A 26,877-nucleotide genomic window follows, 5' to 3' on the forward strand; every position below is an offset into this window, starting at 1 on the left:
CAGATATTTTTTTCTTTCATTTTTAAAATTCACTCCTCTAAGCCCTGCCATTAAGTAAGTACTGCTCCAAAACCCCAGGGTTTGATTTTTGTATTGGCCAGCTGCCAACCCGCCCCCCCCCAAAAAACACAAAAACCGCTCATAAGCTGATGAGTAATGCTCCTCTCACATGATCATTATATATCTCTGCACCACCACGAACATCTAGGGGGGAGAAGGGGGAGAGAAAAAGGTCGGTGGGCTCCAGGGTTGTGAGTCTGTCAGGAAGGGATATGGAGACAGAAGCCCAGCAGCAGCTGCTCTTGAAAGCCAGCCCATTTCTTGAGCCCAGAGCCAAACGGGTGTACCTGCCAGGGTGAGGCAATGGAGCAGGCTTTCACTCTAGGTTCCATCTCTGCTCCCACCCCCCGAGTGGCCAAAAGCAGCCCCCGATAGGCCAGCCCACGATTTCTCAAAACTAGGAATCCTTGCTTATGGGAGGGAGAATTAGGTCTTCCTAAATTTTCAGCTTAGTCATCAACGTTGCACAAAGAAAATGAGCCCTATAGCTCGGAACAAGGGGTAGCAAAGCAAAGCATTCAATCACCAGGTAGGTTCATATTTTAAAGTGTTTATACATTCCTTAATCCCCCTGGGGATAAAGGGCCCACCTCCTTGTCTATTCTATGTGATTCGGTAGCACAGGAATGAAGCCTTAAAAAATAGCATCTTGCTCTCTAAATAATCAGTTTCTCTTCTGGCCTTGATTTCCTAGGTGAAGAATGGATGGTGTAGGGTAGTGAAGGCTGTGGTTACAATAAGCTTGGACTTTATTCTGCAGATAAGCAGTGCCACTGATAGCGTGTGCCTGCGTTTTTCGACAGGACTGTCAGGATCCCAGCAGTAGTACTTTTCCACGGAAACATAAAATTAGTTATATATTTCACCCAACCCAATATATCCCAAATATCATTTCAACATGTAATAATATAAAAAGTATTAATGAGATCTTCTGCTTTATGTCTTAGATATCCCGTGGTGTGGTTTACACATACAGTAGTCCTGCCAAATCAATAAAATTGTGTTTAACAAGAAAACATTCCACACCGCTTCAGTTTTCAATGTAAATGAATTATATTTAAATAAAATTTAAAATTCAGTTCTTCATTCCACCAGCCACACTTGAGGTGCTCAGTAACCACAGATGGCGAGTGGCCGCCGTACTGGGCACAGCGGGTCTCCACTGCGAATACGTTCAGATGTCCCACCCAGGCGGACGCCCCGTTGAGCTAAGGGCGCAGGGAACCGCAGACCCTGAAGTTCTGGGCGTTTCCGCCAGGGGGCACGAAGAACACCCAAACCAGGCGCGTGATCAGCGTCCTTCCCCGGAAGCCAAGCCCCCTTTCTATCCAGCTGCTCCAGCTTTCTCCGTCCCAGGACACACAGAACCTTGCTCCTCAGGTGCCAAAGTCTGCGGCGGGGCGGTTTGAGCAGAGGAGCGGAGCCGCGGGGTCTGCGGCGCGGGTGAAGAGCGGCGAGTAGTTCCGAGAAGGATCGGTAGACGCCGGGAGCAACGCGCGGGCCGTGGTGCGCGGGGCTGGATCCCCGGCCGCCGGGTGCCTGCGGGCGCCGACGCCACAGAGCCCCCGGTTTAAACGCGTCTCCCGGCTACGGCCATCCCTCCGCCTCTCCTCCTGGGTCGCCAGGGCCGGGCCTGAACGCCCACCGACAGCACCCTGGGCCCAGAGCGCTCGCGGGCCTCCTCTCCAATGATTCAGGAGTCACGCCCCGCGCTGCTGCAGCCCCAAGATGTCGGAGACACGGTGGAGACGCTCATGGTGAGTAAACTGCCGGGAGAGGAAGGCGAGCGTTGCGGGCGCGCCCGCCCGGAAAGGGGGATTCGGGAGGTTGCTGTGGGTCAGCGACGCTCGGGGGACCTTTTCTGCACCCCGGGTGCGCGCAGGATTGGGGATGTGGCGGGAGAGAGGGAGTTTGACTACGGGAATTTAAAAGGGGCGGGGGCAGGGAAGAGGGGAGCCGTAGACCAACCCTTGGGACAGGCGAGCGGAGGTCCCGCCGCCGGATAGCGTCTGGGTGGAGCACGGCTAAACTGCCGGGGCCGGGGACGGAGGGGCGTGTCGGGGGAAGGTGCCCGCGCGGCCTCCACGAGGTGCGTGCGCCACCGGTCGTTGCTTTGAAAAGATGCCTGGGTGACGGGGGTGGGAGGCACCTGGCCGGTGCTTTGGACGATCGCAAGGCCCGGTAATAGCGCCGAGCCTGAGAAGCCATCAGTGCTCTAGCGAGCTGGCCCATGACCTCCGTGGGCCCGTGGGCCGTGCCAGAGACCACCTTCTGGGTCTCCGCCTCTCGGCCCGCTGACCCGGCTCCCGGTCCGCGTCCGGACTGGCCGCCGCGGGGCCGCCGGGCCTCCATTGGTGGAGGTGGGGCGGAGGCGGGGCCACGCCGGCGCGCCCCCGGAGGTTGGTCTGGCGGAGTCGTTGCGCGTGGTCGGTGGCGGCGGGTGCGGTTCCGAGCGCCCAGGGTCCCCCGCGGCCGCCGCTTTCCCTCTGACGTCTACCGCGGGGTGGGTGGGGGCGGAATAGGCTTTCTTCTTCTTCTCCTTCTTTTCTTTTTTAAATCCTTACAGGCGGCGGCCGCTCTGCATTGACATCTTTGAAAACCCCCCTACTTTTTTTCCTTTCTGGGGCCTCCAGCTCTCGTTTCCAGATTTTGAATTGGAGTTAGGATTTTTTTTTTTTTTAAAGGGGAGTTGGAATTGCTTGTGGAACCACGTTGCAAACTATTTTAAGTGCTCCTTTGTGTTTATCTGTATTACTGTTTGTTTTTGGCCTCCCTTCTTATCCTTAAAAAAACTGGATTATTCATTTTATTTACCTTGAATATCTTTGAGTTATTTTTAAAATAATTCAGTCCACTCTCAAAGACGTGCCATCGATCACTGACAAAATCTTAAGACCATTCAATATTACCTAGGTTTTGTTTGTTCTTGACTTTTAGAGGTTATTCTACTGTTGCTATCTGTTTAGCATATGTTCTCTGCCAATGGACTTGAAAAATTACAAAGTTAAAAAAGTTGCGGACTCTATTCAATAAGGATTTATTGAGCCTATAATATGCCCAAACACTGTAATGTGAAAATAAAGACATTAAGAAGATAATTTCTGCAATCTAGGGTGGTAGGTGAAGGAATAATACCTGTGGGAGCCCCAGGGAAGCAGCACGGAGGAGAGCTGCTCACAAGCTGTGACTACAGGTCATTCCAGTAGCCTTGCTGGAGCTGGGGGAGATTAACCTATCCCAGGATGGGGCATGCAGGGCCCACTGAGCCTTATCCTGTGGGACTGTGCTCAAAGGAGAGCCCTGTGCAGATTTCCTGTTAGATGATAAAATTCATTTATCACTGTTGAACACCTACTGTGCACTGGGTTCCATGGTTAGAGGTGAGAGGAAGGCAGTGAGTCCTCCATTATGGCTGAAGAGGGTGGATGAGAGCATAGACCATAAAGGTGAGAAGGGGCCATGTGATCCATGAGAGGCCTTGCAAGCCACCAGTTTGGACTTTATCTTGAGAGGAATATGGAGCAATTAAAGGGTATTGGTTTGGGCTTTTAAAATTTTAATTCAATGAGTCTTAATGACACATTTATGTAGTACTTTGTAGTCTTCAATATATTTATCACTACTTGTATTTTCATTTCATCTTTTAATTCTTTTTTTCTTCTTTTTTAAGTTGGTAATTTCTAATTGTACAAAACATTAAGTCTCTTATTGAAGAGTTTTGTACCTGAAAGCAGTGTAGTCAGATTTACTGTTTTAAAAGATGACTCTGTTTGCAGGGTAGAGAGTGGATTAGAGTGATCAAGAGATGAGGTGAAAAGGTGGTGGCAGTCATCAAGGCAAGAGGTGATGGGATGGAGCACTGAGTCAGGATGGGTAGAAGGAGGTGGATTTGAGAGCTGTTTAGGAGGTAAAATGAGCAAGAGTGGAGAAGTGGAGGCAGGGATGGTGCCCAGGTTTCTGGCTTGGGTGGCTGGGTGGGTAAATGACAGGGTGAAATTCATGGGGATAGGGCACCTGGGAGTAGGAGCGGGTTGGGGGAGAGGGAGAGAGTTGAATTCAGTTTCAAATGTCATCTGAGGTGCCAGTGGGACATCTAAGTGGCTGTGTGGATCTGAAGCTCTGGAGAGAGAGGTGCCAGTGTGGATAGAAGGATGGCCATTGAAGCCGTGGGAGTGGATGAGGGGGCATGGCAGCATGGTTCAGGGAAAGAAGAGGAGCATCGCCATTTAAAGGAGAGGCCAAAGAATGGGAGGAAAACAAGGACAGTGTTAATCTCTGAAGCCAAAGGAGGATAGTGTTTTGAGAAGGAGCAAGAAGTCAGCAGAGGAGCGCTGCTCGGTGGTCTGAGAAGTGTCTTGGAATTTTACTTTAGGCTGGGGAGATGGGTAATGATGAAAAAAGCACAAACTTTGAGTCCTGGTCAACGGCTTCAATCCCTGTGACTTAGGACACATTTGTAACCTTGTGAGGTCCAGTTAAATTGGTAAAATGGGCTTAAAACACCTAACTCATGGGGTGTTGTGAGATTTTGAAGTGGTGTATGCTAATCTGGGAGCAGAGTGGAGGGTGGGTTGGCATGGTTGAGTCTGGAGACCATCAACAAGGCCATCAGGGTGGGTTAGTGTGGGGCAGACTGGAAAGATTGAGGGGATAGTCAGCAAGATGTGGTTCTGAAGCAGCAGGCAGAGTGAGTCCTATGTCTCTTCCAGGTTTCCAGCCTGGATGCCTGGAGTATCCCTGTGTGGCCTGGAGAAGGGGCAAGTGTGTGGGGAACTGGTGGCCAAGTTTCCATTTTGGACATGTTGAGTTTGAGATGCCTGTGGGTCATTTGAGGAGCAATGGAGGAGGCGTTGGGAGTCTGGAGAGAGGCTGACTGGGCTGGAGATGTGGGCGTTACAGTGTTGGGTGAGGTTCTTCCAAGAGGGCTGCGGACAGGAGATAAGAGGAGCAGTAACATCTAAGAGGCAAGCCAAGGAAATGGAGACTTGGAAGGGCAGCCAGAGAAGGAGAGGAGAGAGAAAGCAAAAGCCAAAAGGAGAGGCGGTCAGTTCTATGGAATGCTCCAGAGGCCAAGTAAGATGAGGATAGGGACAGGAAAGGGGGCCTGGGGTATGGCAGGTCCTTGGTGAGCCCTCAGAAACCATCTTAGCAGAGGAGATTAGGTGGATGGCCAACTGCGGGGGCCTGAGCAGTGACTGGCACAGAGGGAGTGGGGATGGTGTAGTGTCAGGCTGGGAGACGAAGGTTTTGGAGCATGTTTCCCAGCAGAAGAGAAGAGGCCGATGAAAAGGAAAGGCCCAGTGTGTAAGGAAGCAAGGCTCATTGATGCCACAAAGTCTAGGGTGGGCTGAGAAACACAGAACTCATCGGAATATTGGCTAGCAGAAGAGGAGGGTACCTTTGGGGGAGATGGAGTTGGATGCCAATATACAGCTGTTAAAATACACATGCTTCTCTTCTTTTTACCTGTTGGCTTATTAAACCGCCCTTTGATACTCCAGAAGCTATTGGAACATGGTCGTAAGCTCCAGTATTTAATTACCTGAATCTACTTAGTCTTTCTCAACAGTCTTTTAAGTAATTCTGGTAAAAACTTGCTCTTTTGGTGGCCTTTGGAGTGATCTCTCTTCTCTGTGAAACAAATACCACAGATAACAAACAGTTCAGTTGTGGGTAAGTAGTTCATGTGATGTGTATAAGAAGAAGCTTTATATTCATTTTAATAATGTTTTGGGGCTACAGTGTATTGTTTATTAAAGAATATTAGTGCAAATGCAACACAATGAGGGAAGAGAAGGTCTTTTGGATGGAATTTGCCAAGTGTCTCCTTCGTAGAATACGGCTTTTCTTCCTGGTTGAACTTTTTAAAGTGCCTTTTCACAGTCATTGTGATTTTGCTGGGTTCTGGGTCCCTGAAAAGAGGATGACATGCTGTCATGGTAGCGCCAGTTCTGGGAGCTGAGGCTCCTGGAATGTGCTTGGGGGCAGCACATTTAGTTTTTGAATGAGTGCTATACTTCTGGGTGGTGTCTGTAGTTTAGCCAGCATGTGTGACCAGTGCATGGGTTGAAGGAGGGGCAGCGAACCCAGGAGTGGCTACTGGTCTACAGAGCTGGCTGTGATCTGCTAGGTCCCAGTGAGATGGGAAGGTGTCAGACAAGGGAAAAGTTTCAAACAAACGAAATTCATAGCTTATACAGGAAGTGGCTGAGCTTAAGGTTTCATTTGCTCTGGCTTGCTCCTATAAATATTTACTGGTTCTAAAGCCAAAATAACCTGGAAACTAATAGTTCAGAGTTAAAACATTATGTTCAATTGATTTTGTTTTTAGAAAGATAAAGAGATGACTAGTAACTATTTGTGGCAGGACAAATAGGGAAGTGTGGTCAAGTGGCATGGAAATAGATATGTTGCTCAGTAGGAGCAAGATTATTAACAGTATTAGAACCAGGGAGACACCTCTGGCAGTGTACAGTATCCTCAACAACATTACAGTAATGATCATTTCTGGCTAACGCATTGTTCTCTTTCATTACAGTTACATCCAGTGATCAAGGCTTTCCTGTGTGGCTCCATCAGTGGAACCTGCTCTACTCTCCTTTTCCAGCCTCTGGATCTCCTTAAAACACGCCTGCAGACTCTACAGCCCTCAGATCATGGGTAGGGCCTGCTGCCCCACATTTCACTGAGGAGCTGGTTTCAACAGCTTCTCAGACAAGCATCTTCACTGTGTTTTATAAACTTCCATTCTGTTGAATACTCGAGAGAAACACAGGTCATGCCCAACTTTTGTGTGTTTTGTATATATTTTCTGTGAATATCTTTTTATACTTGACATTTCTTGTTAATTAAATGGGGTCCTTTCTTGAGAAGCTCCCTAGCATCTGCCTAGGTGATATTTGTATTTTATTGTGCTAGTTTGTAATGTTATAATGGTACTGCCTGGTATGAGTAGTGGGCAATTTTCTGGAAATAATGTCAATATGAGTGTCTGTCTGTGCCCCTATAATGAGCTCAGCACTGTGGGAAGTATATAAGATATACATAAAACAGGAGGTTATCCTGTTGCATGCAGTGTAAATGGACAGATAAACATGTGTGAAACCGTGAACATACAGGAAGTCAGAGTAGTTCCAAAATGTATTGTAGGGATTCTTAAGTGTTCTAGAAAACAGTCTGTACAAAGAAGTCTTTGATTGGGGGATTCTTTTATGAGGAAGTGGGCTGAGTGATTGTTTTCCTTCCCTATCTCCATTTTGTCTACCTTTAGGTCAAGACGTGTTGGGATGTTGGCTGTACTCTTGAAGGTGGTTCGCACGGAGAGTATTTTGGGCCTTTGGAAAGGGATGTCCCCTGTAAGCTGTCTTCTGGATCTGGGTTCCCTCACATCCTGCCCTTTGATAACCAGCCATTTCTCATCCACCTCACAAGCTCTTAAGGACACATGAGAATAGGAAATGTGGGAGTATCTATGTGGTCTTCCTGCCCATCTCTCATACTGTCACTGACTTCTGTTTGAGGCTCAGGGAAATGTTGCATCTTTACGCCTCAGATATGATTTGTTAGCACAGCATAGTCTATAGCAGACACAGCTGGCGCTTGTCAGTATATCCTTGGCCTACCACTTCAGTGAAAGTGGGTTGGGGCTGCCATCACTGCATTTCTTTGCCCAAAAGCTTCTTCTGGCCCTAGAGACTCACTTTGCTGAAGTGCCAAGGAATTGATGCTCACCCCAAACCCACAGCAACCCATAACCACTGAAAGATGGGAGTTAATATTTACAGCCTCACCTCCCTCCCCACTCAGGTGAAGGGATGTCTTGGAGTTGTATTCTACACAGACTCCCAGAGTTCCCCAGAGGGATTAAGTTGCCTGTAGCGTAACTGGTTTTATAGCACACCCTTTATTGGCTGTCTTCCCTCCTGTCTCACTTCCTCTACTCCGTTATTGATGTTCCCTCCACACCTTAAATAAACCATTTACAGGCAAATCATCTTGAGGTTTTTGGGAAAACCCAGCTAAGACAGTATCTTACAATGTTGGGTCTTTGATTTCTTTCTTCCCTCTGATTTTTTCTGCAGTCCATTGTGAGATGTGTCCCTGGTGTTGGAATCTACTTTGGCACTCTCTACTCTTTGAAGCAGTATTTTTTGCGAGGCCATCCCCCCACTGCCCTGGAGTCGGTCATATTGGGGGTGGGCTCTCGCTCTGTTGTAGGGGTATGCATGTCACCTGTCACTGTGATCAAGACACGCTACGAGGTGAGTTTGGCTGTGTTAAGGACTCAGGGTGGGTAAACAGAGCCACGGGCTCGTGAGTAGTGACCACTGATGTCAGCTCCCGACTTATAATCTAACGTAGAGTCTGATGTGGTCAGAGAACTCATTTGTGTAGGCAGGCCAAGCCATGTGTGAACTAGAGCCCATGGTGCCCTGGTAATGCCACATAACCTGAAGTGTGCTTGGCTCAGTGCTCAAATGGAGGGCCTCTGGGTTGATCACTGGTTCTGTGCTCTCTTTGCAGAGCGGGAGATATGGTTATGAGAGCATCTACGCAGCCCTGAGGAGCATCTACCGCAATGAGGGGCACCGGGGCCTCTTCAGTGGCCTCACAGCGACTCTCCTTCGTGATGCACCCTTTTCAGGAATCTACCTGATGTTTTACAATCAGACCAAAAGCATCATTCCCCACGGTATGGGTAAAGGAAGGTGTGGTAGGGAAGCAGTATCCCTGAGACATCAGATCCTCTCTTGTGTTTTTTGGGGGGGATATTAATTTGTTTTCCTTAACAGCTCCAGATTCTTAGGAGATTTTTAGAAACTGAGCCACACCAGGATTGTGTCAGGAATGGGGGTGGGAGCTGGGGTGCAAAGGTGAATGTGACAGATTTGGTCCCTGCCCTTTGGAGTTTATATCCTATTAAGGCAAAGAGTACTTAAACTACTGTAATTTGGGGGTGGGAGATGGGTGAGAAATAAAGCATGTTTTGCAGAGTTCGTGCAACAATACTTCTCAGATTCGATGTTGAGATTCCTGTGTTAGGGGCTGGCTGGTTAGCTAACTTGGTTGGAGTGTGGTGTTGGTAACACCAAGGTCAACTGTTCAGATCCCTGTACCAGCCAGCCGCCAGAAAAAAAAAAAAGAAAAGGCAAGAAAAGAAAAAGATTGCTGGGTCCCATCCAAGGCCTCCTAGATCAGAAGCTGTGGGGTACAACCTGGGAGACTACATTTTTCAAGAAGTGCTTGATATGATTCTTGTCAGACAAGTTTGGGAAATACCAATTGGTTAGGAGTTTGAAGAAAAATATTATTTTACCTCCCTTGCTGTATTCCCAATTCATGTGGTTTTGAGCCTCCGTTTGAGTGAAGAGGAAGGTGCCAAACCTCAGGCATTCTGGTAGGCCCACCCCACATGTTAGCTAGACATGGGCAAAATCTACCGAAGCAGAGCAAGGGGTTGCTAGAAACAAATCCTGCAGAATAAACCTGCATTGAGCAAGGAGTTGCTACCAAGGTCACTTAATTAGGAAAGGTGAAATGCCTGCCATCATAAATAACTGTGGTGATTGGCTGCAGTTGCCATGCTTGGGGAGATTTGCCACTTCTCCCCAAGTACTAGGTGGTGTAACCCTGCAGGTCACAACCTTATTTTGCAACAGAAAATTAAGGCAATAAGTAAGCATGGATGTGCATTTTTAACTTCTCAGTCCATATCTTATTTGGTATTTGGAAATTATTTTAAACTTACAAAAAAACCACAAGAATAGTACAATGTATGATTTTTTTTTCTGAACCGTTTGAGAGTAAGTGGCAGACATGATGCTCCTTTACTTAACTCTTAAATATTTCAGCGTGTATTTCCTAAGAACAAGGACATTCTCTCATATATCCATCTTAAAAATTCAGGAAGTTTAATATAGACACAATTCTTTAATTTATAGTCCATATTCTAATTTCTCTAATTGTCCCAATAGTACTTTGTAGCAATTTTTGTTTATTTTCAGGAGTGTAAGCCAGTTTTTTACCTCAATATGGGTTTACCTGATGTTTCTTCATGGTTATATTTGATTACACATTTTTAACAAGAGGACCACATGAGTGATGTGTCCTCATTGCCTTATATCGGGAGGGTGATGTCATCAGTTTGACCTATTGTGGGTAATATTAACTTTTTATCATTTGGACAAGGTAGTGTCTGCCAGGTGTCTCCCCTGGAAACTCAATTATTTTTCCTTTTGTAATTTCTAAGTGTCCTTGTGTAATAACTTTGAATCTATATAAACATCCTGTTTCCTTCACCCACATGTTTTAGCACACATTGGTTAATGATTCTTGCCTGAATCAATTATTATGAAGGTGGTTGTAAAAAGGTGCTTTTCTAACTCCACCACTCATCTACATTTATTAGCTGTACCTTTAAATTTTTAATTCTTAAAATTAAGCATTAAAATTCTTAATCCTTCTTTGAATTCAAATCTTTCAGGGTTTTGGGAGAAATTTCTGGGTAATTTGCACTGACCTTTATCTGATGAATGTGAGATTTATAACTGCATGTTACCTTTCTATTTCAGACCAGTTGGATGCATCCCTTCTTCCCGTTGTAAATTTCAGCTGTGGGATATTTGCTGGTATTCTGGCTTCACTGGTAACTCAACCTGCAGATGTTATCAAAACTCATATGCAACTCTCCCCAGTGAAGTTTCAGTGGATTGGCCAAGCAGTGATGCTCATTTACAAAGTAAGACTATAGAATAAGTACTGGTTCTTGTTGTGGTTAAGGATCAGTAGTTCTTGCCCTTCACATGGACAGCTTTTAAAAATCCCCATTCCTAGGTCAAAATCTAGGGTGATTATACCTATTTTTTTGAGGGAAGGAGTACTTACATTACATGTGATATTTGTTACACATGCAGATTGCTCGACTCTACCTGAGACCAACTGAATCAGGAAATGTGGGTGGACCTAGTACTCTAATTAAGGACCTAGAGCAAAATGTAGTTAGAAAAAAACACAAACACATTATTTTGTTCTAGCAGTTTGCTCTATGGTATTATTACATGGACAAATGTTATTGAAGATAAAAAGTGCAGTAGATTTAAAGTACTATTTAAAAGCCACTGAGTTGGCCCTTTTGGAACATTCTCTAGAATCACAAACCAGATATTCTTGTTAAAGGTAAATGTGCATTTGTGAATCTACTATTTCTCACACTATTTAGGTTGCCTGCTTTCTTCTTTTCTATACCTAAAATTATTTTTTTCCCATTTGTATTTATTTATTTTTTATTATTTTTATGACTGTACATATTCATGGGGCACAGAGCTGCACCTGTGCCCGAGATGTGGTGATCAGATCAATACAGATCAGCATGCCCACCACCTCAGTTATTCCCCATGACCCGCACCCATCCTCTCCCCCATCCTCTTCTCCCTCCCTCCTGCCACCTCTAGCAACCCTACTTCTGTTTTGTCCCTTTGCAAGTCCAGCATACCACTGTGGTCTTTCTTTCCTTCTTTCTCTATTAGCTCTCAATTATGAATGAGGACATGTGGTGTTTTTATATCTGTGCCTAGCTTATTTCACTTATCATCCATTTTGCTGCGAATGGCAGAATTTCATTCTTTTTTTATGGCTGAATAGTATTCCATTGTGTATATATACACCACATTTTCCTTATCTGGTTGTCCATCGATGGGCATTTAGGTTGGTTCCATATCTTGAGTATTGTAAATGGAGCTGCGATGAACATGGGAGTGCATGTATCCCTTTGACATGATGGTTCCAGTCCTCTGGGTATATACGCAGAAGTGGGATTGCTGGATCATATGGTAGATCTATCTCTAATTGTTGAGAAACCTCCATAGTAGTTTCCATAGTGGCTATATTAATTTACAGTGCCACCAACAATGTTGAAGAGTTCACCTTTCTCCACATTCTTGTCAGTATTTGCTATTCTCAGTCTTTTTGATTGTAGACAGTCTAACTGTGGTAAAATGATATCTCAGTGTGGTTTTAATATGTGTTTCCTTGATGAATAGTGATGTTGAGCATTTCTGTAAGTACTCATTGGCTATTTAATGTCTTCCTTCAAAAAATGTCTGTTCTGCTCCATTGCCCATTTTTTAAATTATTTTTTTTTTACTGTGTAGTCTGAGTTCCTTGTGTATTATGGATATTAATGACTTTTCAGATGTATAGTTTGCAAATATTTTCTCCCATTCTATAGATTATCCTTTTACTCTGTCGATTGTTTCCTTTACTGTGCAGAAGCTTTTATGTTTGATAAAATCTCATTTTTTTTTTTTCTTTTGTTGTTTGTGCTTTTGGGGTCTTATTCATAAAGTCTTTGCCTAGTCCTGCTTCTTGAAGTGTTTCCCCTATATTTTCCTTTAGTAGTTTTGTAGTTTCAGGTCTTAAATAAATTAAGTTTTGAATGTATTTTGAGTTGATTTTGGTATATGGCAAGGAGTGTAGGTCTAGTTTCACTCTTCTGCATATGGATGTCCAGTTTTCCCAGCACTGTTTATTGAAGAGGCAGTCTTTTTCCCAATGTATGTTCTTGTGGCCTTTTTCAAAGGTTGGTTGGGTGTAAGTATGTGAGTTGATTTCTGGGTTCTCTGTTCTGTTCCATTGGTTTTAGTATCTGTGTTTATGCCAGTACCATGCTGTTTTGATTACTATAGCTTTGTAGTATAATTTGAAGTCAGGTAGTGTTATGCCTCCAGCTTTATTTTGCTCAGGATTGCTTTGGCTATTCAGGGATGTTTGTTCCATATGCGTGTTAGGATTGTTTTTTCTGTTTCTGTGAAGAATGTCATTGGTATTTTGATGGCAATTGCATTGAGTTGGTAGATTGCTTTGGGTAGTATGGACATTTTCAGTGTTGATTCTTCCAATCCAAGAGCATGGAATATCTTTCCAACTTTTTGTGCCGTCTTTAATTTCTTTCATTTGTGATTCGTAGTTCTTTCTGTAGAGATCTTTCACCTCCTTGGTTATGTTGATTCCTAGATATTTTATTTTTTTGGTGACTGCTGTAAATGAGCTTACTTTCTTGATTTCTTTTTCTGCTAGCTTGTTATTGGAGAATAAAAATGCTACCGATTTTTGAGTGTTGGTTTCATATCCTGCAACATTATTGAAATTGTTAATCATCTATAAAAGTTTTTTGGTAGAGTCTTCAGGTTTTTATATATATAAAATGATGTCATCTGCAAACAGGGCAGTTTGACTTCATCTTTTCCAATCTGGATACCCTTTATTTCTTTCTCTTGCCTGATTGCTCTGGCTAGTACTTCTAACACTATATTAAATAGGAGTGGTGATAATGGGCATCCTTGTCTCTTCCTGTTTTTAAAGGGAGAGCTTTCAACTTTTTCCCATTCAGGATGATATTGGTGGTGGGTTTGTTGTTTATGGCTTTTACTGTGTTGAGATATTTTCCTTTTATAGCTAATTTGCTGAGAGTCTTTGTAATGAAGGGATGCTGAATTTTGTCAAATGCTTTTTCTGCATCTAGTGAGATAAAAATATATTTTTTGTCCTTGATTTTGTTGATGTGGTTGGTGTATCACATTTATTGATTTACGTATGTTGAACCATCCTTGCATCCCTGCGATGAATCTCACTTGATCATGGTGTGTAATTTTTTGTTGTGTTAATGTGTTCTGTTCTGATTACTAGTATTTTGTTGAGGATTTTTGCATCTATGTTCTTCAGATATTGGACTGTAGTTTTCTTTTTTTGTTGTGTCTTTGTCTAGTTTTGGTATCAAGGTAATGCTGGCCTATTGGAATGAGTTGGGAGTATGGCCTCTTTCAATTTTTTGGAATAGATTGAAGAGAGTTGGTATTAGTTCCTCTTTAATGGTCTGGTCGAATTCAGTAATACAGCCATCTAGTTCTGGGCTTTTCTTTGTTGGGAGACTGTTCATTACTGCTTCAATCTCATTGCTGTTCAGGTTTTCTGTTTCTTCTTGGGTCAGTCTTGGTAGTTTGTATGTGTCCAGAAATTTATCTGTTTCCTCCAGGTTTTCAAATTTGTCCGTGTATTATTGTTTGTAATAGTCTCTAATGATTCTTTGTATTTCTGTGGTATTGGTTGTAATGTCTCCTTTTTCATTTCTGGTTTTTGTTGTTTGTGTCTTCTCTTTTTTTTGTTTTTGTTAACCTAGCTAATGGTTTGTCTACTTTGTTTATCTTCTCAAAAAACCAACTTTCTGTTTCATTGATTCTTTTGTATTATTTTTTGTGACTATATAATTTAGTTCTGTTCTGATCTTAATTATTTCTTTCAGTTTCCTAACTTGGATTGGATTGTTCTTGTTTTTCTTGTTCTTTGAGGGGTAGTGTTATGTTGTTTATTTGAATTCTTTCTATTTTTTTCATGAAAACATTAATTGCAGTAAACTTCCCTCTTCGTACTGCTTTTGCAGTATCCCACGGGTTTTGATATGATGTGTCTTTTTTTGTGTTAGTTTCAAGAAATTTTTGATTTCCTGTTTTTTCTTCTTGGACCCATAGGTCATTCAGGAGCCTGTTGTTCAATTTCCATGTGTTTGTATAGAGTCCTGAGTTTTGCTGGTTATTAATTTCTACTTTAATCTGTTGTGGTCTGAAAAGATGCTTGAGATAATTCTGATTTTTAAAATTTGTTGAGACTTAATTTGTCTAACGTGGTCTATCCTGGAGAATATTCCATGTGCTGATGAGAAGAATGTTTATTCTGTAGTGTTGCATGAAATATTCTGTAGGTATCTGCCAGGTCCAGTTTGTCCAAAGTGCAGCTTAAATCCTGTGTTTCTCTGTTGATTTGTTGCCTGGATGATCTGTTCAGTGCTGAGAGAGGGGTGTTCAGGTCCCCCACTATTGCAGTATTAGGTCTAATAGTGTTTGCTTTATATATCTGGGTACTCTTGATATTGGGGGCATAGGTATTTGTGATTGTTATGTCTTCTTGCTGGATAGATCTGTTTATATAGTGGCCTTCTTTGTCTCTTTTTATGGTTTTTGGTTTAAAGTCTATTTTATCCACTATAGGAATAGCTACTCCTGCTCGTTTTTGGTTTCCATTTACATGGTATATCTTTTTTCATCCCTTCATTATTAGTCTGTGTGCGTCTTTATAGGTGAGGTGAGTTTCTTGAAGACAGCCTATAGTTGAGTCTAGCTTTTTAATCCAGTTCATCAGTCTGTGTCTTTTAAGGAGAGAGGTTAATCCATTTATACTCAGGGTTGTTATTGTGAAGTATTGTCTCACTCCTGGCATTTTATTGCTTTTTGTTTAGATGTTTTAAATATCTTTTTTTCCTTCCTTCCTTTTCTATTATTCATCTTTGATGTTTGTTGGTTTTTTGAGGTGGAAATATTTGCTTTCTTTTTTCTTTCTTGTTTGCATTTGTGTTTTACCAGTGGGTTTTGTTCTTTCTTTTGTATTCATTGTAGTGATTATTGTTTTCAGATTCCAGGTGCAGAACTCCCTTGAGAAATTCTTGCAGTGCTGGTTGTGTGGTGAGGAACTTCACAGTTTTTGTCTGGGAAATACACTGTTTCTCCCTCATTTCTGAAGGATAGCCTTGCTGGATATTGTATTCTTGGCTGGCAGTTTTTTTCTTTTAGTATTTTGAATGTGTCATCCTATTTTCTTCTTGCCTGTAGAGTTTCAGTTGAGAAATCTGTTATTAGTCTGATGGGGGCTCCCTTATAAGTGACTTGACACTTTTCTCTTGCTACTTTTATTTTATTTTTTATTTTTTATTTTTTGTCTTTTTGTGACCGGTAAGGGGATCGCAACCCTTGGCTTGGTGTTGCCCATACCGCACTCAGCCAGTGAGCGCACCGGCCATTCCTATATAGGATCCGAACCTGCGGCGGGAGCGCCGCTGCGCTCCCAAGCGCTGCACTCTCCCGAGTGCGCCACGGGGCCGGCTCTCTCTTGCTACTTTTAGATTTCTCCCTTTGTCATTGAGCTTTGCCAGTTGGACTATAATGTATCTTGGAGAGGATCTTTTTGAATTGAATCTGTTTGGGGATCTTTGAGCTTCCTGGATCTGAAGGTCCTTGTCTGTCCCTATGCCTGGGAAGTTTTCTGTTATTTCACTGAATAGATTTTCAATGCCTTCACCCTTCTCGTCCCCTTCTGGAACACCCATGATTCAGATGTTTGTGTACTTAAGGTTGTCTGCTTGCTCTCTTAGACTTTCTTCTGTTTTTTTTTTTTTTTAAAGATGACTGGTAAGGGGATCTTAACCCTTGACTTGGTGTTGTCAGCACCACGCTCTCCCAAGTGAGCTAACTGGCCATCCCTATATAGGGATCCAAACCTGTGGCCTTGGTGTTATCAGCACCACACTCTCCCAAGTGAGCCACGGGCCGGCCCTGACTTTCTTCATTTTTTAAAATTCTTTTTTTCCTTTTTTTGTTTTTTTTTTGTCTGCTTGGGTTATTTCATAAAGACTGTCTTTGAGATCAGATATTCTTTCTTCCCCTTGCTCTAATCTGCCACTTAAGCTCTTGGTCATGTTTTTTATTTCATCAAATGAATCCTTCAGTTCCATGAGTTCTGCTACATTCTTTTTTAAGGTATTAATCTCTGTAAATTTCTTCCTTCATATCCTGGATATTTTTTCTCATTTCATTGTGTTGTCTGAGTCTTCCCTTTTCTCATTGAGTTTACTTAAGATTGTTATTCAGAATTCCTTTTCAGCTATTTCAAGGGTTTTCTGTTCTGTAGGGTCTGGTAATTGAGAATTACTAAATTTGTTTGGCAGTGTCATATTTTCTTGTTTTTTTTTGTTTGTTTGTTTTTATATTTCTGATATGTCTACGTTGAGTTCTGTTCACCTGGTAGATCACTTGCTTCTTCTGTGGCTCTGTAGTGCACTTTGAGGGGAAAGACTTCCTCCTCTGGTGACTCTCCCTGTGTCAATATAGTCAAATATGTGGCAGGCTATCTGCATGGTGGCTGTTGCTGTTACCATGGGGACTAGCCATCCTTGTAGCAGTAGAAGCTATGGTGGTGGCTATTGTGAACCACTTCCATGGTGCAGGGCCTCCTGGTGACGATGCTTGCTCCTGCTTTCTGTGTGGGCAGTGGGTGGGCTACTTCGGTTGTTTCCCTGTCTGTGCCTCCCTGGTCATGGTGGGCAGCTCTGGGTCCTGCCTTCTCTGTTAAAATTTTAAAATAATATATTCTTCAATATATGTGTAATTATATATCAATCCAGATTACAAGGGAGGAAGAATAATTACTAGAAAGATATGGCCACCAAGAACATACAGTGAACTACCAATTATTGAGAGCTTACAGTGAATTACCTCCTGATAGACAAATAGTAGGAAGGCACTTTTTTCTTCAGCCGAGAGACAGGATCCAGTGTTTGACAAGCAAATCTCTGTCTGGATTTCATCTGCTATTTGGGGCTTAGTGCTTCTGTGCAGTGCACAAACTATACAGTTGTACACAGCAACCCCGCATAAAGATTTTCAGCTATGATATTACACTAGATAGAGCAGGCCTAAAAAGGGAAAGCCTAGCAAGTATGCAAAAAAAATTTTTTTTAAGTTCATTGATTATCTCCTTGGACTCACTATTCATAGTTTTTGCATAAAGTTTAGAAACTAAGGCTCCAGATGGAGTAACAGAGATCCTTCCTCTGGTGCCAAGTGGATAATTAAGTGTGTTGATACTTTGGTTATGTAATGTTGACACATATTTTCATCATAGGAGTATGGGCTGCATGGCTTCTTCCAAGGTGGTGTCCCCCGGGTTCTCCGCAGAACTCTGATGGCAGCGATGGCATGGACAGTCTATGAAGAAATGATGGCCAAGATGGGCCTGAAGTCCTGACCAAGAGAGGACTGGGAAAGGATGGAATCTGTTGCCTTGCGTGGTTTCTTCCGGCGGCTGCTTCATCTCACTGGCCTAGAATAAGATGAAGTTCTCCCTGGAAAGCCAGGCAGAAGCATTGTTGCTTCAGTTACCCCTTTTAAAGGGAAAGTAGTTGGACCTGGCTCGAGCCTTCAGAATCTCCCAAAGGAGGAGTCACCAATATATACATTGAGGAGTTAGGAGAAAGGTTTGCCTATCCCCAAGGCTGCTTGAAAAGGCATTTCCAGAGAGAGCTCTGTCAGGTGGCTCTGCTGCAGCCACTTGCCTACACCACAGTGCCTCCTTGGATATGTTCTTGGGCAAGGAAAGCAAAGCCAGAGAAGCTGTGGCCATCTGCCGTGCCTGAGGAGCTCCAGCTGGGGAAGGCTGGATCTGAGCAGAGGAATCACCATCACCAGGCTGAAGACTGTGTTGGAGGTGATGTTAAGATAAGGAAGAACAGATGTCATTATTTAATTGGTTCTTAAACAACTTCTCAGAGATTCTGAAGAATGGGGATGGTGGCTTCCTAGCCTCTAAATGTCCAAATAAAATTTTTTGGTTTTGGCTGTGCACTACTTTAGTTCTAAGTTTTACTTGTATTTTTGTGCTGCTAAAGTCAGATAAATAAGTAAAGTACATTATTGTTAAAAGCTGTTTGGAAAACCTGAATAATGTCATCACTCTGCTCTAAAAAAATAACAAAATAGTTCTGCAGTATCTGGCTCTTGACCTATATAGGTCCCTCTAACCTAAATTTATTTTAAACAGCCTTATTTTATGCATCATACAATTCATTCATTTCAAGTATACAATTCAATGATTTTTAGTAACTTTACTGAATGGGCAACCATCACCATAAGTCAATTCTAGAACATTTTCATCCCCCAGTAAGATCTCTCATTCCCAGCCCCAGCCCATTACTGATCTACTTACTCTCTGTCTTTATAAATTTTCCTTTTCTGGACATTTCATATAAGTGGAATTTTACAATATGTAGTCTCTTATGTCTGGCTTCTTTGACTTAGGATAGTGTTTTTGAAGCCCATGATGTAGCATATTCAATGCTTAGTTCTTTTACTATGGCTAAATAATACTCTATTGTATGCATGTACTATATTTTTTTATTAATCCACTCATGATTTGATGAATTTTGGGGTTGTTTCCACTTTGGGGCCACTGTGAATAATGCTTTTATGAACAATGTTCATGTACAAGTGTTTGTGTGGATATATATTTTCATTTCTCTTGCTTATATCTAGGAGTAGAATTGCTGGATCATGTGGTAACTTTAATACTTTGAGGAACTGCCAGACTGTTTTCCAAAGTGGCTGCACCATTTTACATTCTCAGCAACAGGGTGTAAAGGTTCCAGTGTCTCCATATCTCCCTCAACAGACTTGTTATTTTCTGTTTTATTTTTTATAGCCATTCTGGTGGGTACCTAAGTTTCCTCTTTCAGATTTAGGAAAGAGCCATTTCTTTATCCAAGGAGCGGAAGGGGGATGTTTGGTCTGGTGGTTAAGAACATGGGCTTTGATCCAGGCAGCCCAGGATGAAAGCCTGCTCTCCACCAGTTTAGACCAGATATTGAAATTGTACCTAGGAGGGCTGGCTGGTTAGCTCATTTGGTTAGAGTGTGGCCTTATAACACCAAGGTCACCAGTTCGGATTTCTGTACCGGCCAGCACAAAAAAAAAAAAAAAAGAAATTGTGCCTGAAAATAGGGATAGTAATATTTCCTGCCTCCTAGGGTGGTGGTGAGGTTTAAATGAATAAATGTTTCTGGAACATTGTATTAGTTTCATAGTGCTGCTGCAACAAATTACCACAAACTGGAAGACTTATAACAACAGAAATTTATTCTCTCTGTTCTGGAGACCAGAAGACTGAAATCAATCAGTCGGACCATGCTCTTGCTGAGTGCTGTAGAAGAGAATCAGTCCTTGTCTTTTACCTTCTAGTGGTTGTTGCTGGCAACCCTTGGCAGTCCTTGGTGTGTAGACGCATCACTCAGTCTCCACCTCTGTCTTCACAATGCCTTCACCCTTGTGTGTCTGTGTATCTCTGTGTCCAAATTTCTCTCTTAAGGACGCCAGTATTGGATCAGGACTCACCCTAGCCCAGTATGGCCTCATTTTAGGTTGACTACATCTACAAAGACCTTATTTCCAAATAAGATCACATTCACAGGTGCGAGGAGTAAGGACTCCAACATATCTTTTTAGGAGATGCAATTCAACCATAACATACATACTAAGTTTACTTAATGATTCATAATTTTAAGTTTATACTTTAGGTTTTAGGTTAAAATGCTCTATTCAAAATAATATGGGTAGAGGTCTGGGAGAAGATAAAGCAGGGACCTGATCTCATAGTGGCACCCAAGCCACCAGTGCTCTGACCTGTGTGTTGTGAGATCTCGTGCTGAGGGCGGTCGGGAAGTGCTAGGACTGGAAAGGAGAGAAGGGAAGGCAGGTTAGATGGAATGGCTGCCTCCTGAGAACTTTGACGGTGGAGCAGGGTGTTCTGTGTCCTTTCTCAGGGTCTCTTCAGTCTCATTGACCCTCCACCTGAGCCCAGGGAACCTAATGCCAGTGAGGCCTCTGGGAGAGGAGGGGCAGAGAGACAAGGCCTGGAGGTGTGGGTGCCTTCCAATGCCGATTTGCTCGCCTTATACATAGTTGGGTGGTGAATTTTGGCCAGCAGCATCCCCTTACGTACTCTTCATCTGTTTTTTGGGGGGCAAATAAACTTAGGAGAAATAGTCTGATTTTCTCTAAACATGAAGTAAAACTGATATATGCCTTCGCGAACTCTGATTCCAGCAGCAAGTAGCCCGGAGGTGTACCGTGAGAACTTGCTTTTTCCTTTCTTACAGTCTCACAGTCTTAAAGCTCGGAAAGGAAGGAGCTAGTGAACTTCAGCAGACATTGGAAACATTGCGCATTGCCCTTGGTTTTTTTTTCATGATTCAGCCTTGGCTGCCGCAGAATTAAAGCAAATTATTCAGAGGCAGGGCTGTGTAGGAAGAAAATAGTCATCTGGTGACTAAAGATAAGGCAGTGTAGAGCAAGAGCTAAAAGAGGGTGCAGAAACTAAGGTTTCGAGCTGCAGTTACACTCAATTTCTAAAAATTTTATATCGTTATGAAGTACTTCAGACCACCGCAGTAGTGGAGCAAATGGTCTATTTGGTGTGTCATTCACATCAGATGGGACAATTATCAAGACTTTGCCACGCCTGCTTTTTTCCCCTCCAGCTCTCTGCCCCTCCCCCCTTTTCTTTCCTTCATGAATCTTTTAAAGGCAGATTCCAGACACCACACCATTTCTCCCTTTCACACTTCAATATACATCTCCTAAAATTGTAGATGTTGGCTTACATAAATACAATGTCATAACCCCACCTGGAAAAATTTAACAATTTTTGCATATCATCCAGATTCACATTTCTCTGATTGTCTCAAAAATTATTTTTTGCAGTTGCTTTATTTGAATCAGAATCCAAACAAGGTCCACACATGGCATTTGGTTTTTAAATATCTTAATCCCAGACAGCACTCTCTTGCCCCTACTTGTTTGTTCTGTGTTGTCCTGTTTCACTTTCTGAATTTGTTTTCTGATGGTTTTGGCTTTTTCCTGTATCTCATGTATTTTCTATAAACTGGATCTTAGCTCAGATTGCTTGATTAAAGTCAGGTCCACCCGACTTCTTAGCTGAGTACTTCACTGCTGGTGCTGTGTAATTCTGGTTGCGTCACAACAGGACACTCTCAGGAACTGACTGTCCCCTTGTTATTGATGCTATAATGGATGCATGGGTTCATGTGACAGCCAAATCCCTCCCTTGCAAAGCTTCACTCAACCTTTGCCTACTTCATTTCATTTAGGGTTGTAAAATGATGATTTCCTCCTTGTATCATATCTTCTACATTTATTACCTGGGATTCTTTTGTAAATAAGAACTTTCCCTTGTCAACTAGGGAAATTTGATCACCTTGAAATACAGCTAGTACAGGAAAGGCAGGACAAATGCTAAATTCTTTTCTTTAATTACCAGTTTACAGAATATGGAGTTACTGTGATAGTTACTTCCAAAAATGATGAAGTAGGTTTTGTCCCTCTTTGGTGGCTGGGAGGGGGCAGTCCACAGGGGTGGGATTCGCTCCTCGTGGTTTTCTTGTTATTGTTGCTATTGTGTGTGGTTTGTTTGTTTGTTTGTTTAGTATTATTGAATTCATAGGGAAAAGTTTTTCTATACTTTTTATCATGGAAACTTCCAAACATATACACAAGTGAGTGAACAGTATGATGAATCCCCATGTACCCATTAACCAGTGCCAATAGTTATTTACATTTGGCCAATCTTATTTTGTCTTTATTTACATCCACTCCCCGCAGAACCCCCAACTGGATTTTTTTTTTTTTTTCTGATGGCTGGCCCATACGGGGATTCAAAACTTTGACCTTGGTGTTATCAGCACCATGCTCTAACCAATTAAGCTAACTGGCCAGCCCTAGCTGGATTATTTTGAAGCAAATCCAAGACCTAGCATTTCTTCTGTAAATACTTCTGTGTCTATCCCTAAAAGATAGACTTTTTTCTTTACATAATCAATATTGTTTCTTAACAAATGAACAGTTCTTTCATATAATCAATTCTCTAGTTATTGTTCACATTTCTCTTACTGTCTTATGTGTATTTATGTTGGTTTCTTTGAATGAAGTTCTAAACAAATTTCACATACCTTGTCTGGTTGTTTTATCTCTTGATCTATAATCTATCTTACATCTAATCCTTAAACTATGTATAGCCTACCTAAGTCTTAGCTCTTTCTCCCTGCCCCCCCCACTTTATTTTTTAACCTCATGGTGTTCTTTACTACTTTCCTCTCTCCCCTGTTTTTCCTATAAATTGAGTGATGGAGCTTTTGCCATCCCAGACAGAGGGAACAGGGATGTGGACCCTGTACTGGCTTTTAAAATTCCTGCCCATATTTCATGGCCAAAGCAAGTCACCTGGCCATACCTATCACCTGTCTTCAGGGTAAGTGGGAAAGTGTGATCACTTCCCACCTACCCCCACCTCTCCTATGCTCCCACCCCTCCACCCTGGCCCTGCCTTTACTAGGACCAGGGCAGGGTAGTTGGGGCAGGGCCGAGGGGGTTCTTAGGATATTCTTGGATGTCATAACTGGAGGGTGCTACTAGCATCTAGAGGCCAGGGATACTGCTAAACATCCTACAGTTCCCAGGACAGCTCCCCCACAACAAAGAATGATCTGGCCCCAAATGTCAAATGTCAATTTAGAAAACTTGCCTTAAATTAACTACTTTCTCATCTTTAAAATGGGGGTGATGATGGTAAGTTATCATGTAGGGTTGCTGTGAGGATGAAATGAGCTAATATACATAAAGTTCTCAGAACAGTACCTGGCTTAAAATTCTATTGTGATTATTTCAAAGCTACAAATAGACCTTAGTTTTTCTAAAGATTGTACCTGTACTTTACATGATTTTTAACCTAGTCCTTTCCATTCAGATGGCAGATGTTGCCACTTTTGTTTTGGTTTATTCTCCCCAAATCTGAAAGTGGCCTCTTTTTCCACATCCTGCCAACATTTATTTGTAAATACTTAGCAATCTTACTGGCAAAACTATTTCAGGGTTTTAATTTGCATTTTCCTGCTTTATTAGTTCGGTTGAACATCTTTTGGCCATTTTTTCTTTCTTAAATTGCCTGTTTGCATCCTTTGACCTTTTTTCTACTGGATTTTCTTTTTCTTTTTCTTACTCTGTAATTCTTTTTCCTGGACAGTATTTATTTACAAAATATAATGCAAATATTTTTCTTCTACCGTTTTACTTGCTTTTACCTTTTTTGTCTTAAGTTATGGAAGTCTTTTAATTTTTATGAGTAAACTCATCAATCTGTTAAATAAATGTATAAGTATATATATTTAAATTTATATATATATATAAATTATGTGTATGTATTATGTATTTTATTAGAGGACTCTTAGCTGATAAAACTTTAGTCATGTAGCATACTAGGGACTTTTAGCTGGGAGGAAGCGATGGAAGGAAAACTTACCTGGAATAGAATAGTTTCTTTGGGCCAAGGAGAGGTCCAAGTCACTAGCTTCACAAGGTTGGTCAGAGAGTCTCAAACTCTAAAGGAGATGGTTGGTCTCCGTGTGCAGTTTCCAAGGGATATCTCACCATGTGTGTGATTCCAAGTGGCTTGGGACTACTATCTGACATAAAGCTTTTGTGGCTAGTTCTTTCTTATGAAGATATAAGCTTGTTATGACTTTTATTTAAGGGTTACTGGTATCAGTGATGTATATTATTGTGGTTTGTATTTTCATTTCCTCAAAAAAGTAGACGAGATAGTGGTGTTGAAACAGCTGATGAGCCCATGGACTCTGATGACACATCAGAGAAAAAGAGGCTGCCCACACTCAGTGATTATTTTATCATCTGTCCCACCCAGGCAGGTGGGATGAGGGCATATGATATTGAGAATACCCATTCTCCCAGAAGGTTTAAGTTATTCCTTTTTAATTATCTGGGCTTTACAAATTGATGTATATAAGGAGAAATTTTCATAACCCATCCATCTTCCTTTGAAAAATGTTCCCACTTTCAGAGATAGCAGGTTGGTGTCTTACTGTTCATTTCTTCCAGGCACACACCTCTTAGCAAAGTATCACATAGTGAGTAAGAACACTGGCTCTCATATGAAAAAGAATTTGGCTCAAAAGCTAGCTTTGCCACTTAAAAACTTTGAGACTTTGAATATTTTTTAGCTTCTAGATATGTCAGTTTCTTTATGTCAAACAGGAATGAAACTTATTTATGTCACTGAGATGTTATATAAATTAAATTATGTAATGCAGATGTTGTGCTTATCATAATAACTGATATAGTAAATATGACAAAAGAAATTAGCTACTAGTATTACTAATATATTATGCCAGTAACAACTGTTATCATTACTAATACTATTACTAATGATAAGTTAAAATCCAAAAGAATATTGAGGGGGTGGACTTGATTCATTTATGAGGTGAAACAGAAAAATATAGAGAAGATAGAAGTAAGCAGCCAGTGACATTTATTTAGCTAGTTTTATCTTGCCTACCTTCAAAAAGGTTAGCATAGTTTACAAATATGCAACTCAAGGTAAAATGTAAGTGAAGAAATGGAAGCACAGGAAATAAGGGCAGTAATGTAAAATGAAACATACTTGATGGTGAGACATTAAAATTGTACTTATTAAAATTAGGTGTAAGATTCCACTCCTTCGTTATTTACCCAAGGGAGATGAAAGTGTATATCCTCACAGAGACTTGCACATGAATGTTCATAGCAGCTTTATTTGAAATAGTCAAAAACTCAGAACAACCCAAATGACCATCAGTAGGTGAATGGATAAACAAATCATGGAGTAACATACATGAAATACTACTCAGCAATAAAAAGGAATGAGCTCCTGATACATGCTATAATATAGGTGAATCTCAAAATAACTATGTTGACTGAAAATAAAGACAAAGAACATACTGTATGATTCTATGTACGTAAAGTTCTAGAAAATGCAAACTAATCTAAAGAGAAAGAAGGCAAATCAGTGATGGTAGGGAATGGGGATGGGGTGGGGGGTGAGAAGGATTATTAAGGGGCACAAGGACACTTGGGGAAGATTGGTATGTATGTTCATTATCTTGATTGCGCTGGTTCATGGAAGTATGAGAGTCCTTCAAAAAGTTCATGAAAAAATAGAATTAAAAGGTAATACAAATCTTTCTGTGGACTTTTTGAAGTACCCTCATATACATTTGTCAAAACTGATTAAATCATACTCTTAAAATATGTACAGATGATTATCAATTATACTTTAATAAAGCGGTAAAAAAAAAAAGTTAGGTGTAAGACAAGCATGCCTATTATCATCATTTCTATTTGATATGGCCTGGGTGGTCCTAGCTAATATGTTAAATAAAAAAGATGTAAGAATCTGGGCCGGCCCCGTGGCTCACTCGGGAGAGTGCGGCACTGGTAGCGCTGATGTCACATGTTCCAATCCTATATAGGGATGGCCGGTGCGTTCACTGGCTGAGTGTGGTGCCGAGGGTTGCAATCCCCTTACCGATCAAAAAAAAAAAAAAAAAAAAAGATGTAAGAATCAATATTCTAGAAGTCAGTAGTTTTGAATATAGTAGCAATAATCAATTAGAACATATAATAGAAAAGAAAGAGATCTTATTTTTCTTGCTTTAGTGAATGATGTCTAGTAATGATTAACAAAGATGAGCAAGAACCTTATTAGAGAAAATTATAAAACGTTCCTGAAAGACATAAAGAAAGACCTGAATAAATGATGAGAAATACCATGCTAGTGGATGGGAAATTTCAGTACCACATAGTTTTTTTTCCAAATTAATCTATAATTGAATTCTAATTTTTTTTTCATGAAACTTGACCACCAATCACAAAATTATTATGGAACAGTTAAGGTCAAGGCAAGAAAACTTGTACTCCAATTTTGTTGAATGAATGAATTTTATGAATATGTGCTGGGCATTATTCTAATACCATAGTTATTTTCTTTTTTATCTCTAATATTTGTGGCTTCCTTCTTTTGTTTTTGATCAGTCTTGCCCGTGGCTTATTTAAGAACCCATTTTTAGTTTTGTTAGTCCTCAATAGTATATGTTTATTTTAATTTCATTAATTTTGATGAATAACAAACTAAACTCATAATCAATTTCTTATTTCCATTTTTCCCTGTTTTGGGAAGGTTTATTCTACTGTTTTTCTCCCAACTTTTTTAGTTACTTGGCTTATTAATTTTCTACCTTTTAAAAAATATAAGCATTTTTTTAAGGTTAAAATTCCCTTTAACTACTGCTATCACTGTGTCCCTCACATTTTTACATGT

General features: G+C 41.4%; 1 protein-coding gene across 2 annotated transcripts; it reads left to right on the plus strand.

Moving 5' to 3' along the window:
• Positions 1-1,378: 1,378 nt before the first annotated feature.
• On the plus strand, positions 1,379-18,558 carry SLC25A38 (solute carrier family 25 member 38). Of its 2 annotated transcripts, XM_063114781.1 has the most exons (7): positions 1,379-1,817; positions 6,599-6,720; positions 7,331-7,415; positions 8,142-8,321; positions 8,584-8,752; positions 10,632-10,798; positions 17,785-18,558. In XM_063114781.1, exons 1-7 carry the CDS (start codon positions 1,749-1,751, stop codon positions 17,905-17,907), a joined length of 915 nt encoding a protein of 304 aa, XP_062970851.1. In that variant the 5' UTR covers positions 1,379-1,748; the 3' UTR covers positions 17,908-18,558. The 2 variants fall into 2 exon arrangements, with proteins under 2 accessions (XP_062970851.1, XP_062970852.1); XM_063114782.1 differs by lacking the exon at positions 10,632-10,798 and having other exon boundaries at positions 17,785-17,873.
• The last annotated feature ends 8,319 nt before the right edge of the window (positions 18,559-26,877 follow it).

The sequence above is a fragment of the Cynocephalus volans genome, chromosome 11 (assembly GCF_027409185.1).
Source record: "Cynocephalus volans isolate mCynVol1 chromosome 11, mCynVol1.pri, whole genome shotgun sequence".
Lineage (NCBI taxonomy): Eukaryota > Metazoa > Chordata > Mammalia > Dermoptera > Cynocephalidae > Cynocephalus > Cynocephalus volans.